Raw genomic sequence first — 13,550 nt, 5'->3', positions numbered from 1 at the left:
TGAGGACTTGTGAGGCGTCTGTTTCTCAAACTAGACACTAATGTACTTGTCCTCTTGCTCAGTTGTACACCGGGGTCTCCCACTCCTCTTTCTATTCTGGTTAAAGCCAGTTTGCGCTGTTCTGTGAAGGGAGTAGTACACAGCTTTGTACGAGCTCTTCAGTTTCTTGGTAATTTCTCGCATGGAATAGCCTTCATTTCTCACAACAAGAATAGACTGACGAGTTTCAGAAGAAAGTTCTTTGTTTCTGGCCATTTTGAGCCTGTAATCGAGCCAACAAATGCTGATGCTCCACATACTCAACTAGTCTATAGAAGGCCCGTTTCATTGCTTCTTTAAATCAGGACAACAGTTTTCAGCTGTCCTAACATAATTGCAAAAGGGTTTTCTAATGATCAATTAGCCTTTTAAAATGATCAACTTGGATTAGCTAACACAACATGCCATTGGATCACAGCAGTGATGATTGCTGGTAATGGGCCTCTGTACACCTATGCAGATATTCCATAAAAAGTCAGCCGTTTCCATCTACAATAGTAATTTACAACATTAACAATGTCTACACTGTATTTCCGATCAATTTGATGTTATTTTAATGGACAAAAAAATGCTTTTCTTTCAAAAACAAGGATATTTCTAAGTGACCCCAAACTTTTATATATATGTGTATATACACTGCTCAAAAAAATAAAGGGAACGCTAAAATAACACATCCTAGATCTGAATGAATGAAATAATCTTATTAAATACTTTTTTATTTACATAGTTGAATGTGCTGACAACAAAATCACACAAAAATAATCAATGGAAATCCAATTTATCAACCCATGGAGGTCTGGATTTGAAGTCACACTCAAAATTAAAGTGGAAAACCACACTACAGGCTGATCCAACTTTGATGTAATGTCCTTAAAACAAGTCAAAATGAGGCTCAGTAGTGTGTGTGGCCTCCACGTGCCTGTATGACCTCCCTACAATGCCTGGGCATGCTCCTGATGAGGTGGCGGATGGTCTCCTGAGGGATCTCCTCCCAGACCTGGACTAAAGCATCCACCAACTCCTGGACAGTCTGTGGTGCAACGTGGCGTTGGTGGATGGAGCGAGACATGATGTCCCAGATGTGCTCAATTGTATTCAGGTCTGGGGAACGGGCGGGCCAGTCCATAGCATCAATGCCTTCCTCTTGCAGGAACTGCTGACACACTCCAGCCACATGAGGCCTAGCATTGTCTTGCATTAGGAGGAACCCAGGGCCAACCGCACCAGCATATGGTCTCACAAGGGGTCTGAGGATCTCATCTCGGTACCTAATGGCAGTCAGGCTACCTCTGGCGAGCACATGGAGGGCTGTGCGGCCCCCCAAAGAAATGCCACCCCACACCATGACTGACCCACCGCCAAACCGGTCATGCTGGAGGATGTTGCAGGCAGCAGAACGTTCTCCACGGCGTCTCCAGACTGTCACGTCTGTCACATGTGCTCAGTGTGAACCTGCTTTCATCTGTGAAGAGCACAGGGCACCAGTGGCGAATTTGCCAATCTTGGTGTTCTCTGGCAAATGCCAAACGTCCTGCACGGTGTTGGGCTGTAAGCACAACCCCCACCTGTGGACGTCGGGACCTCATACCACCCTCATGGAGTCTGTTTCTGACCGTTTGAGCAGACACATGCACATTTGTGGCCTGCTGGAGGTCATTTTGCAGGGCTCTGGCAGTGCTCCTCCTGCTCCTCCTTGCAAAAAGGCGGAGGTAGCGGTCCTGCTGCTGGGTTGTTGGCCTCCTCCACGTCTCCTGATGTACTGGCCTGTCTCCTGGTAGCGCCTCCATGCTCTGGACACTACGCTGACAGACACAGCAAACCTTCTTGCCACAGCTCGCATTGATGTGCCATCCTGGATGAGCTGCACTACCTGAGCCACTTGTGTGGGTTGTAGACTCCGTCTCATGCTACCACTAGTGTGAAAGCACCGCCAGCATTCAAAAGTGACCAAAACATTAGCCAGGAAGCATAGGAACTGAGAAGTGGTCTGTGGTCCCCACCTGCAGAACCACTCCTTTATTGGGGGTGTCTTGCTAATTGCCTATAATTTCCACCTGTTGTCTATTCCATTTGCACAACAGCATGTGAAATTTATTGTCAATCAGTGTTGCTTCCTAAGTGGACAGTTTGATTTCACAGAAGTGTGATAGACTTGGAGTTACATAGTGTTGTTTAAGTGTTCCCTTTATTTTTTTGAGCTGTGTGTGTATGTATGTATGTATGTATGTATGTATGTATGTATGTATGTATGTATGTATGTATGTATGTATGTATGTATGTATGTATGTATGTATGTATGTGTGTGTGTGTGTGTGTGTGTGTGTGTGTGTATGTGTGTATATATATATATATATATATATATATATATATATATCACATGTTTGTGATGTGTGAAGGTCATGTTTGGTCTCCTTTTAACCCTGCTTCCTTCACCTTGAGCTCTAGACACAACTGTGTAGACTTTTAACCGCCAGTTGTTTTTTCTCTCTAAATGAACTAGGGCCAGGACGGTACCAGTATCGCAATATTTTATTACTTGGCAAAAATGACAACATAAAGCAGACCAAACTTTTGGTCATTTTAAAAGTCTGCTGTATGTAAAATAGTGTGTGATTTAGCTTGGGGTAAAAATGATGTTTGTTTCCAACATTAGGCCTGTTTTCCTAAAGAAATTTTCTTTGCCATCATACTAACGTTTATTGCGATACCGGTATTGTCCCGGCCCTAACATTAACAGGTGGATATGTGTGTGTGCACGGGGGATGTTATAGTCTTGGCAGTGTGTTGTCCCTGACTTCCTTCTTCTCTTCCTCCTCTTCTCCTAACAGGGGAGTTTATCATTGGTCGTGTGATCAAGGCGATGAACAACAGTTGGCACCCTGACTGTTTCTGCTGTGACCTCTGCCAGGCCGTGCTGGCTGACGTGGGCTTCGTCAAGAACGCCGGCAGGTCAGTCCAGAGACTTGGGCTGGATGATTGATCAGCCATTACTGATCTAACACCAGGGGACAGCAACTTTTGCACTTCATAGTTTTTAGAAAGCAAGGAGAAATCCCACACACTGTTTACACCCCACAATAGTTTTAATGTAGCCAGTAGCGGTGCGTGGCTATAATCACTGGGGAAGCCAAACCAGAAAGAAAAGACATATTACAACCTATATGTTGTGACAATTGCATTGTTTGCTCTATAACCTGTTAGTTCATATGCCTTGTGACTGTGATATATAGGTCTAAGGCCGAGACAATAAGAAGCCACAATGGCTAAATTAATTCAACCACACCTTTGTTTTATCACAAAACTGGAAAGCAACCTCTGTCCGGTGAAGTCCACAAAGCATATTGTATGTAACAAACAGTTACATGACCTACAGCAATGTCAATTAAGTTAATTTTTTCCGACATTTTCAGACCACAAAACAACTATTGATTTAGAACCACAGAGAGATTCCGCAAGTCGCAAAAAAAAACAGGCGCCGCCTTCACTATTCCAGCACCTTTTTAACATCTTAAAATCACCTATGCTTAGTCTAATACTGTGACAACTAAAAGATACAAAAAAAGATTTAGCCCAATCAACATAAGCTAAATATGATGCGGCAGGCCATGGTTCTGATTTCTGTGCGTGCGTGCAAGTAGAAAAAGCATGTTGACTCACCTTACTTGTAGAGAGATGGCAAATGTCATCCTCCTTTCTTTCATGTTGAACAAACGGTTTATCACTCTGTCATACAGTACACGGTTCAATTTTTTGTTGTCCTAGGCTACCTGGCTAAAGCATTGAATGCAAAGGAAGCCAGCGAGCATTTCAAATCATATTGTATTTGTCACATGCGCCGAATACAACGTGAAATACTTACTTAAAAGCCCTTAACCAACAATGCAGTCAGTTCAAGAAATAGTTAAGAAAATATTTACTAAATAAAGTAAATAAAATAATAATAAATAACACAAGAAAATTACATATCAATAACGAAGCTATAAACAGGGGCTACCGGTACGGCGTCAATGTACCTGGGAACAGGTTAGTCGAGGTAATTTGTAAAGTGACTATGCATTGATAATAAACAGCGAGTAGCAGCAGTGTAAAACGGCAGTTTGGATTTTGCTAAAATCCAGTCACATCGCATCGAAGACATACGTCACTGACAGAAACTCATTGTGCATCTTGTTGTGCTCCGGTGGCTAGGTAGCTAGCTAAAACTGTTTCCCATGAAAGTAAGTTAGGCTGGCGAGCGCTCGCCAGCCTAACTTCTCTTCCTGGGCAACGTTAGCTAGTTAACATTAGCCTTCTACATCTAGCTACATATTGAACTTCCATCCTCTCAGGCCAGGGGCACAATGTTTGAATTTATGGTTGGATCAGAATTGCTGTTATAATCATTGGCCAGTACAGAGAATTAAGTAAAGCCACAAGTCTAAATCCATATCTTCGTCCATGGCTAATTCAGGAAAGGGCCAATTTTAGCTAGCTAGCCACCGGAGGACAACAACACAACAAGATGCACATCGAGTTTCTGTCAGTGATGTATGCCTTCGATGCAAAGTGACTGGAGTGAAGCCAAATCCAAACTGGCTTTTTACACTGCTGCTACTCGCTGTTTATTATCAATGCATAGTCACTTTACAAATTACCTTGAATAACCTGTACCCGGCACATTGACTCGGTACCGTTACTCCCTGTATATAGCCCCGTTATTGTGTTACTTTTTTATTTGATTTTAGAATTTTTTTTGCTTTAGTTTATTTAGTGAATATTTTCTTAACTCTATTTCTTGAACTGCATTGTTGGTTAAAACCTCTTACATCTAGATGTTCCGCTAGCGGAACGCCTCGCCAATATCCAATGATAGAGCGTGGCGCGAATTACAAACACCTCAAAAATGCAAAAACTTCAATTTTTCAAACATATGACTATTTTACACCATTTTAAAGACAAGACTCTCGTTAATCTAACCACATTGTCCGATTTCAAAAAGGCTTTACAACGAAAGCAAAACATTAGATTATTTCAGGAGAGTACCCAGCCAGAAATAATCACACACCCATTTTTCAAGCTAGCATATAATGTCACAAAAACGAAAACCACAGCTAAATGCAGCACTAACCTTTGATGATCTTCATCAGATGACACTCCTAGGACATTATGTTATACAATACATGCATGTTTTGTTCAATCAAGTTCATATTTATATCAAAAACCAGCTTTTTACATTAGCATGTGACGTTCAGAACTAGCATACCCACCGAAAACTTCCGGTGAATTTACTAAATTATTCACGATAAACGTTCACAAAAAACATAATTATTTTAAGAATTATAGATACAGAACTCCTTTATGCAATCGCGGTGTCCGATTTTAAAATAGCTTTTCGGTGAAAGCACATTTTGCAATATTCTGAGTAGATAGCCCGGCCATCATTGCTAGCTATTTTGACACCCACCAAGTTTGGCACTCACCAAACTCAGATTTACTATAAGAAAAATTGGATTACCTTTGCTGTTCTTCGTCAGAATGCACTCCCAGGACTTCTACTTCAACACCCAATGTTGTTTTGGTTCCAAATAATCCATAGTTATATCCAAATACCTGCGTTTTGTTCTTGCGTTCAAGACACTATCCGAAGGGTGACGCGCCGGTGCGTATCGTGACAAAAAATGTCAAAATATTCCATTACCGTACTTCGAAGCATGTCAAACGCTGTTTAAAATCAATTTTTATGCGATTTTTCTCGTAAAATAGCAATAATATTCCAACCGGGAGACCTTGTTTTCGTTCAAACACTGAAAATAGAAAATGGAGTCTTCATATGCACGCGCGCTCCAGTGTCATTGTTCTCAGAATGACCACTTTCCAAAACCCCTACTGTTTTTCGCCCAGGGACTGCAGAGTTATCATTCAAAGTTCTGGCGCCTTCTGAGAGCCTATGGGAGCCTTAGAAAATGTCACGTTACAGCAGAGATCCTCTATTTTCGATAAAGAGGGTACAGAAGGCCAAGAAATGGTCAGACAGGGCACTTCCCATATAGAATCTTCTCAGGTTTTGGCCTGCCATATGAGTTCTGTTATACTCACAGACACCATTCAAACAGTTTTAGAAACTTTAGGGTGTTTTATATCCAAATCAAATAAATATATGCATATTCTAGTTTCTGGGCAGGAGTAATAACCAGATTAAATCGGGTACGTTTTTTATCCGGCCGTGAAAATACTGCCCCCTATCCTAAACAGGTTAAGGGCTTGTAAGTAAGCATTTCACGGTAAGGTCTACACTTGTTGTATTTGGTGACATAAGATTGGATTTGAAATGCTCGCTGGCTTCCCTTGCATTCAGTGCTTTGGGCGGCAACAATGTCATACTCTTTTGGACCAGACAGCATCAGATAGATGGCCTACACATACAGAGACAGAGGGGCGCTGTTTCGCTCGCTCAGATGCCTTCTCTGGTCAGATACGTTGTCTCTTGCAAATTGAAGGATAATTATGAAACACAGAGACAAAAAAAAAAAAAAAATTTTTTGTTCTTGGTACATTTTTTGAGGAAGCCTGGCTTCCCTTGACATCCATGAATACACGCCACTGAATGTAGCAACATAATTTCAGCCTCTGGGACAGGCTGATCTCATTCTTTATTAACATGTATCTCTCTCCCTCAGACACCTGTGTCGCCCGTGTCATAACCGTGAGAAGGCCCGTGGTCTGGGGAAGTACATCTGTCAGAAGTGCCACGCCATCATCGAGGAGCAGCCGCTGCTGTTCAAGAACGACCCCTACCACCCCGACCACTTCAACTGCAACAACTGCGGGTACACATGCAAACAATATAGAAACAACCAGTAGTGAAAAAATGACCAAATTGTCATACTTGAGTAAAAGTAAAGATACCTTCATAGAAAATTACTCAAGTGTAAGTCACCAAGTAAAATCCTACTTGAGTAAAAGTATTTGGTTTTAAATCTACTTAAGTAAATGTAATAGCTCAAATATACTTATAAATTATTTAATTCCTTTTATTAATCAAACCAGACAGAACTATTTCTTTTTCTTTTTTAATTTACGGATAGCCAGCGGCACACTCCAACACTCTGACATCCATTTAGGGATGTTCTCTTGATAAGTGCGTGAATTAGACCATTTTCCTGTCATGCTAAGCATTCAAAATGTAACTTTTTTTGGGGTGTCAGTGAAAATGTATGAAGTAAAAAGCACATTATTTTATTTAGGAATGTAGTACAGTAAAAGTTGTCAAAAATATATATATATATATAGTAAAGTACAGGTGCCCCAAAAAACGACTTAAGTAGTACTTTATATATAACCACTACACAACCAAAACACAATATTTATACAACCTGCATACAACCTAAATACAACCACTGCTAAATCACCAGAAAACTTAACACACCCGCTACACAAACCTAGTGGTCTGTATATAACCACTAACATATCTTTACTCAACTTCTACACAACCTAGTATAAACACAACTTCTACACTAACGTCTATGCAACCTATACACGAACTGTAGCCTGTCAGTGGTAGAAACTCAAGAGCTGTTATAGACAGGGTTTGTTCTCTGTAGCAGGGTGGGACTCCTCAGGGTTGGGTTCACTAGTGTTTACCCCTGTAAAGTCCGCCAAATGAGAGCAGGGAGGGAGGAGGAGGAAGAGGGCAGGGAGAGAGAGAGAGAGGGAGGAAGAAGGCAGAGGGAGGTAGAGATCAGGGAGAGAGTGAGTGACGATAGAAGAATGATTATCTGAGTAGCTCTTTTAGATGGCAGTTGAGAGGCACCTCCAATCTAACCAAACCTTTCCTGTAATTCTGTCTGTTCTTAAACAAACCTACAGCTGTCAGCCTGTCCCATGCTTGAGGCAGAGGTTGTGATAATGAGTATTCAGTCAGGAAGTCAGTGCAGGCGACTCATTCCCCTATACATCACTGCCACTGGGTGTGTGTGTTTGTGTTTTGAATACAGTGCACTTACTATCCCCTAATAAGGTAGGACTCACCAAGACCAGAAAGCATAGAGGGGCACACTGTTGGCAGGATGCTAAAGAAAACAAGCATAGTCAGCATCACACACAGACACGCATGCACAAACACACACAAGGGAACACCAGATTAGGCAAGGAGCTGACTCAGTGATGACTTATACTAACACATTGAATATCACAAATTGAGAAGAGAGGTGTGGTCAGCAGCGTTCCACTGTTACAGTTCTTCACTACTCCGTTACTCAGGGGCTGCAATATCTACTGCTTTTAGATTTTATCACTTGCTTTTAGTCTTGAGTTGAGCTATTCTACCTGTGTAACCTGGTGTCTCAGGTCACTAACATTAATTGATTGATCGCTGTCAGTATTCAAAACGGAACTAGCTAAAACAATATCTTTGTTCTCCAAAACGATGGAAAAGAGTGATATAGTTAGTGATGATGTAATGGTCCCTCTTCTCCCCTGTAGTAAGGAGCTGACTGCTGATGCCAGGGAGCTGAAGGGAGAGCTGTACTGCCTGCCCTGCCATGACAAGATGGGTGTTCCCATCTGTGGCGCTTGCAGGAGACCCATCGAGGGCCGCGTGGTCAATGCCATGGGCAAGCAGTGGCACGTCGAGGTATGATGACATTACTTGTACAATATGGACCTATTCAGTAGTGATGGGAAGTTTGGCTCTTTATACTGACTCATCTTTTCAACTCGTTATCAGAACAAATCTTTGTACTCATTTCGTCAATTTGATTCAGTAATGCCCAGACCACACAGGACCCCCTTACCGGCGAACAATGAACTGAAAACTCAAATGAGAATCATGATTCTACAAGCCGCAATCAGACTATATTGTGAACAACACTTGGCGGAAGGCAATTACTTGAGTGCGCGAGGGAGATGGGCACAATATCATTCCCGTACTGCAGAAGCCCCTTGAACGATTCATTCTCAATTTTGGCAGGTTGTGTATGTTTACAAAGCTGTGTCCATCAAAACATTCAATAATCAATGTATTGCATTCATTCGTGCACAATGCGATCAATTATCAGTTCTACACATGCCTTCTTCTCTATGCTGCCTGCAACATGATCTATTTTCCTGCGCGCACATGATAGACAGTTGTAGGTCAGAGCACATCTCTGGAGCCGCAGGGCCGGAGGAGTGTGTATCAATCCTGCTGTAGGAGTCATTGTGGCCAGCAGGTCAAACAAATGCCAAATGAACAAGTAACTCTGAAAAACAAATCATGACTTTTGAGTCAGTAAAAAGAGTTAATAAAGAACGAGTCATTCACAAACTGCACATCACTACTGTTCAGAAGGTTGCAGTGTTATGGAACAGAACATTTAGATTTAAATGTATTGTATATAATTATAGTATTTTGTAGCCATGACGTGATTATTACAAAGCAGAATACTTTATATTCTTCGGTATGCCCTGCTTTGTCTTTCATTGTCTCTGAATAACTATAATTCCTCAGAACATCAAAGTAGAAATGTATTCAAGGGAGTTTGTATGTGGAATGAATGATATTCTAGCCTCCTCTGTGGTATTTCTACCCTGCTCTCGTATCATCTCTGTGGTCATGTTTGGACTATCTCAGAATGGAGGACATCCTTCCTCTTTCTTTCCCTCTGCCACTCCTCTATTTATATCTCTGCTGCCTTCTTTCCTCTCTACTTTTCTCCTACTTGCTATCTCTCCTCCCTCCCTCCTGCAGCACCATGTGTGTGCTCTGTGTGAACGTCCGTTTCACGGCCACCCGTATTATGAGCGTGGGGACCACGCCTACTGTGAAAAACACTTTAACATGGTGAGGGGTTAGTTAGGAGACCTGTTCTGGCTGCATCCTGTCCTGCTCTGTCTGTGCTCCATTCTGTCCCCTGGTGGAACCCCCCTCACACACACAAGGCTCCTGTCTGTCTGTCTGTTGGGGTGAGTGCTTCACAGGGGGGCGCTCCTGCCCTGCTGCTGCCCTCTGAACCCACTAATCTCAGACTAGACTGGTCTGGTCTGACTCTTAATAGGTCTGAACTGAGCTAGACGGAACTGGATTGAACTGACCTGTGCTGGTCCGTCTGTACTAACCTGTTGTGTGGGGCCATGTTGTGTGTGTTTGCAGCATTTTGTGTGTGCTAAGTGTGAGAAACCCTTCCTGGGCCATCGCCACTACGAACGCAAAGGACTGGCCTACTGTGAGACTCACTACAACCAGGTAATGTAGGGGAAGGCTGCACACAGCCCAAGGAAAGAGAAGTCACACAATCACATCTCTACTCAGTAACTTTATCCAATCCAGGCACTGTATTCTATTTATCTTTGAACATGAATATGAGCCTGAGGAGAATGATTGCATCTTGCTGTATGTAATGTGAATGAGACCTCCAGTCTTGTTTAGTTCAGTGGGGCCATCTAGTGGTAGATGTATAAATGTACAGTATTTATCTCTATTTTATTGGTACTGGTGCATCAAAATACTGTAGACATTGAAGTAAATTGCATGCTTCTATTGAAAATGCAGTAAAGAAATGGTCATTTGTAAACAAGTGATTTGTGAGGCCTTTGACTCCTCCCTTCCTCTCCTACAGCTCTTTGGAGATGTCTGCTACCACTGCAACCGTGTCATTGAGGGTGATGGTAGGATATTATATTTCATCATCTAATATTGTCATATTAAACATATTGTATGTCATATTAGTGTATGCATTACTTGTTATGAAGTGCGTGTTTGTGTTGTGTGTTCCAGTGGTGTCAGCCCTGAACAAGGCATGGTGTGTCAACTGCTTCGCCTGCTCCACCTGCAACACCAAGCTCACCCTAAAGTAAGTCAGGCTGACTGTGTTAACACAGCAAAAACATCCTGTGATCCCACTGTTAGATTCTAAATAAACATAGTAAAACTCAAACCAAGTTCATTCATCCACTGGGTCACAGCTGCATAAGACAAAACATGTTTCCACCAGCACAAGTATATATACTCTCCTTTAGGCGGAGTCCCCTGCTTTTCTCTGAACACTACATCTTTGTTGCTAGGCAGGAAGTTAAGGGATGTGTGTAATAAACTGTTCCTTCTCCCTTCATATGACCTTACCTCGGCCCACCAGCTAATCCACAGCTACCCTTATTAGTGACCGCAACCATGTGATTGCCTTTTCCCTTACTTAGTAATGTTCCAGGCTCATGGCTCTTATCCAGCCTCCATTGACCCCACCTTATACATTCCTCATACATGTAACCATTAACTTCTAGTATAGCAAGTATTTCAAACTAGAACCCAACACCACACAGTCTAAAACCATGTAAGACAATCTTTGAGACTATAGGGTTTCTGAAGCATTAGCGCTGTCCTTTTCTGTCTCTCTCATCTGTCTCTACTATACCTGTTACACTGTACCTGTAGCTTTTCCATCTACCTGTGTATTCCTATATTCTCTCTGTCCCTGTTTGTCTGTCCATGTCCTTCCTCCTCCTCTCTCCTCCTCCCTCCTGGTCCTACCAGGGATAAGTTTGTAGAGGTGGATCTGAAGCCTGTGTGTAAACACTGCTACGAGCGCCTGCCAGACGACATGAAGCGCCGTCTTGCCAAACAAGAAAAAGAAAAGAAGAAGAAAATGCCCATGTGTCTGTAAACCCCTGTCCTTCCTTTCTCCTCACTTCCACTTTCCATTCATTGGTTAGTTTTCATCTCCTTTCATTCTCTTTTTCATGTGTTGTGATTTTACTTTGTATGGTTTCATGTTTCCTATCTGTTTTTCATTCATCCATTCTGACAAGTCACTTGAAGGTTTTAGACACAGAGATCAAATATGTGTTAAACAAAAACTTTGAATCATGCATTTTTGATTTCATCACTTTCACCATCACTGTAATTTATTAATTTTAGAGTAAGAACAATCAACAGAAGTAGAGATTAGCTACAGATCATAAATAATTACCGGTACAGGTTGGTAAAATCGCCTAAGCTGTTCTTTGCGTCAGTTCCGGGTTCCCGTGCAATGTTGACCATATTTAGAAACTCTGCAGGAAATGGTTATTCTATATGGCCAGACACACTCTTGTCTTAATGTAATGCTGTAATAATCTGACCAGAAGTTCTCTCTGATCAGCTGGTCGAGGCTAGAGGCATCTACAGTACGGTAGTGTGCATTTCCTCAGATCAGTGTAAAGATAAGGCTTTGTTCACCAGTTTATGGTTAAAACACTAATCCTTTCCTGTCTCTGTGTACTGGATGTTTGACTTGCTGTCTGATTTTTTTCAGGTGGCAATGTGTTTCACATGTGCTCTCCCTGCTAAAACCTAAACACTGTAGAGTTGAATATGCTCAAAGGACCTCTTTCCAGGAGCAAGAGGGAGAGGGGGAAAGAACATGAGGGAGAGGAGGGGAGAGAGTAGAAGGGGAAGAGAGGGAGCAGGAGAGAAAGTAGTGCTAGAGTGTAGGACTCTTTATTTCACCTTGACCTCTTGATATAGATCAATGAAAGTCAGAACCCTGCTCTTATAGTATCTGTGTCTCTCCCTTACAGGAACAAGTTTGTGGAGTTTGACATGAAGCCGGTGTGTAAGAAGTGTTACGAGAAGTTTCCTCTGGAACTTAAGAAGAGGCTGAAGAAGCTGGCGGAGACAGTGGGCCGGAAGTAGACACAGACAGACAGACCCAGACAGACAGACCGAGACAGACCCAGACAGACAGACCCAGACAGACAGACCCAGACAGACAGACCCAGACAGACAGACAGACCCAGACAGACAGACAGACCCAGACAGACAGACCCAGACAGACAGACCCAGACAGACAGACCCAGACAGACAGACCCAGACAGACAGACCCAGACAGACAGACCAAGACAGACCAAGACAGACAGACAGACCAAGACAGACAGACAGACCCAGACAGACAGACAGACCCAGACAGACAGACAGACAGACCCAGACAGACAGACAGACCGACCCAGACAGACAGACAGACCCAGACAGACCAAGACCGACAGACCGGAAGCCTATAGTCACTAGATGGCCATGCTAGAATGGACAAAAGTGATATCATCAGAATGTTTGAGCAACCACATGAGCTATTTGTTCTTGGTGTAAGGTTATGGATTAGCGTTATGTTGTTGATAAATCACATTTGCAGTTTCCTTCAATCTTTTCATGCTTGGCCAAATAGTGACAACCCATGAGCAGAGAGACCTACAGTACACAAAGAAGAGTCCTCCCCAAATCAGTGCCTTTGTCTAAAGACATATTCATATTATATTCATATTTATCCTTGAGATGCTTATCTCATATATTTAATTATTTTAGCTTAAAATTTCACTTCAAAACCCAACTTGTTTATTTAAGTATGCGTCAGTGTCCTGGTATTTCATCATAAGAATAAATAGTATTAATAAGGTTGTTACTGCAAGTGTGCTGGTCTGTTTCTGCCTTAGCCAACTACTTTATCATTGTCATGCCAAACAAGTAGAAACAGACAGACACCTGGGCTCTGCTACTGATGCTACTCTCAATCACATTACTGTGCAGC

At 42.3% G+C, this 13,550-nt stretch overlaps 1 protein-coding gene across 8 annotated transcripts in view; it reads left to right on the top strand.

The window, feature by feature from the left end:
- LOC115161062 (LIM and senescent cell antigen-like-containing domain protein 1) overlaps positions 1 to 12,703 on the top strand; it is a 39,329-nt gene extending 26,626 nt beyond the window's left edge. For 6 of the 8 annotated variants that reach the window (XM_029711770.1, XM_029711768.1, XM_029711772.1 and 3 more), the window contains exons 4-11: positions 2,868 to 2,988; positions 6,696 to 6,845; positions 8,500 to 8,650; positions 10,148 to 10,240; positions 10,614 to 10,662; positions 10,772 to 10,847; positions 11,525 to 11,698; positions 12,550 to 12,676. In XM_029711770.1, the coding sequence (XP_029567630.1) occupies positions 2,868 to 2,988; positions 6,696 to 6,845; positions 8,500 to 8,650; positions 10,148 to 10,240; positions 10,614 to 10,662; positions 10,772 to 10,847; positions 11,525 to 11,654 (770 nt within the window). In that variant the 3' untranslated portion in view covers positions 11,655 to 11,698; positions 12,550 to 12,676. Of the gene's footprint in view, positions 1 to 2,867; positions 2,989 to 6,695; positions 6,846 to 8,499; positions 8,651 to 9,745; positions 9,839 to 10,147; positions 10,241 to 10,613; positions 10,663 to 10,771; positions 10,848 to 11,524; positions 11,699 to 12,549 lie in introns of all 8 variants that reach the window. The other 2 variants (XM_029711766.1, XM_029711767.1) reach the window with 2 other exon arrangements.
- Positions 12,704 to 13,550: the final 847 nt, after the last annotated feature.

Source organism: Salmo trutta, chromosome 24, assembly GCF_901001165.1.
Source record: "Salmo trutta chromosome 24, fSalTru1.1, whole genome shotgun sequence".
Lineage (NCBI taxonomy): Eukaryota > Metazoa > Chordata > Actinopteri > Salmoniformes > Salmonidae > Salmo > Salmo trutta.
This window is presented reverse-complemented; position numbering and strand designations above follow the sequence as displayed.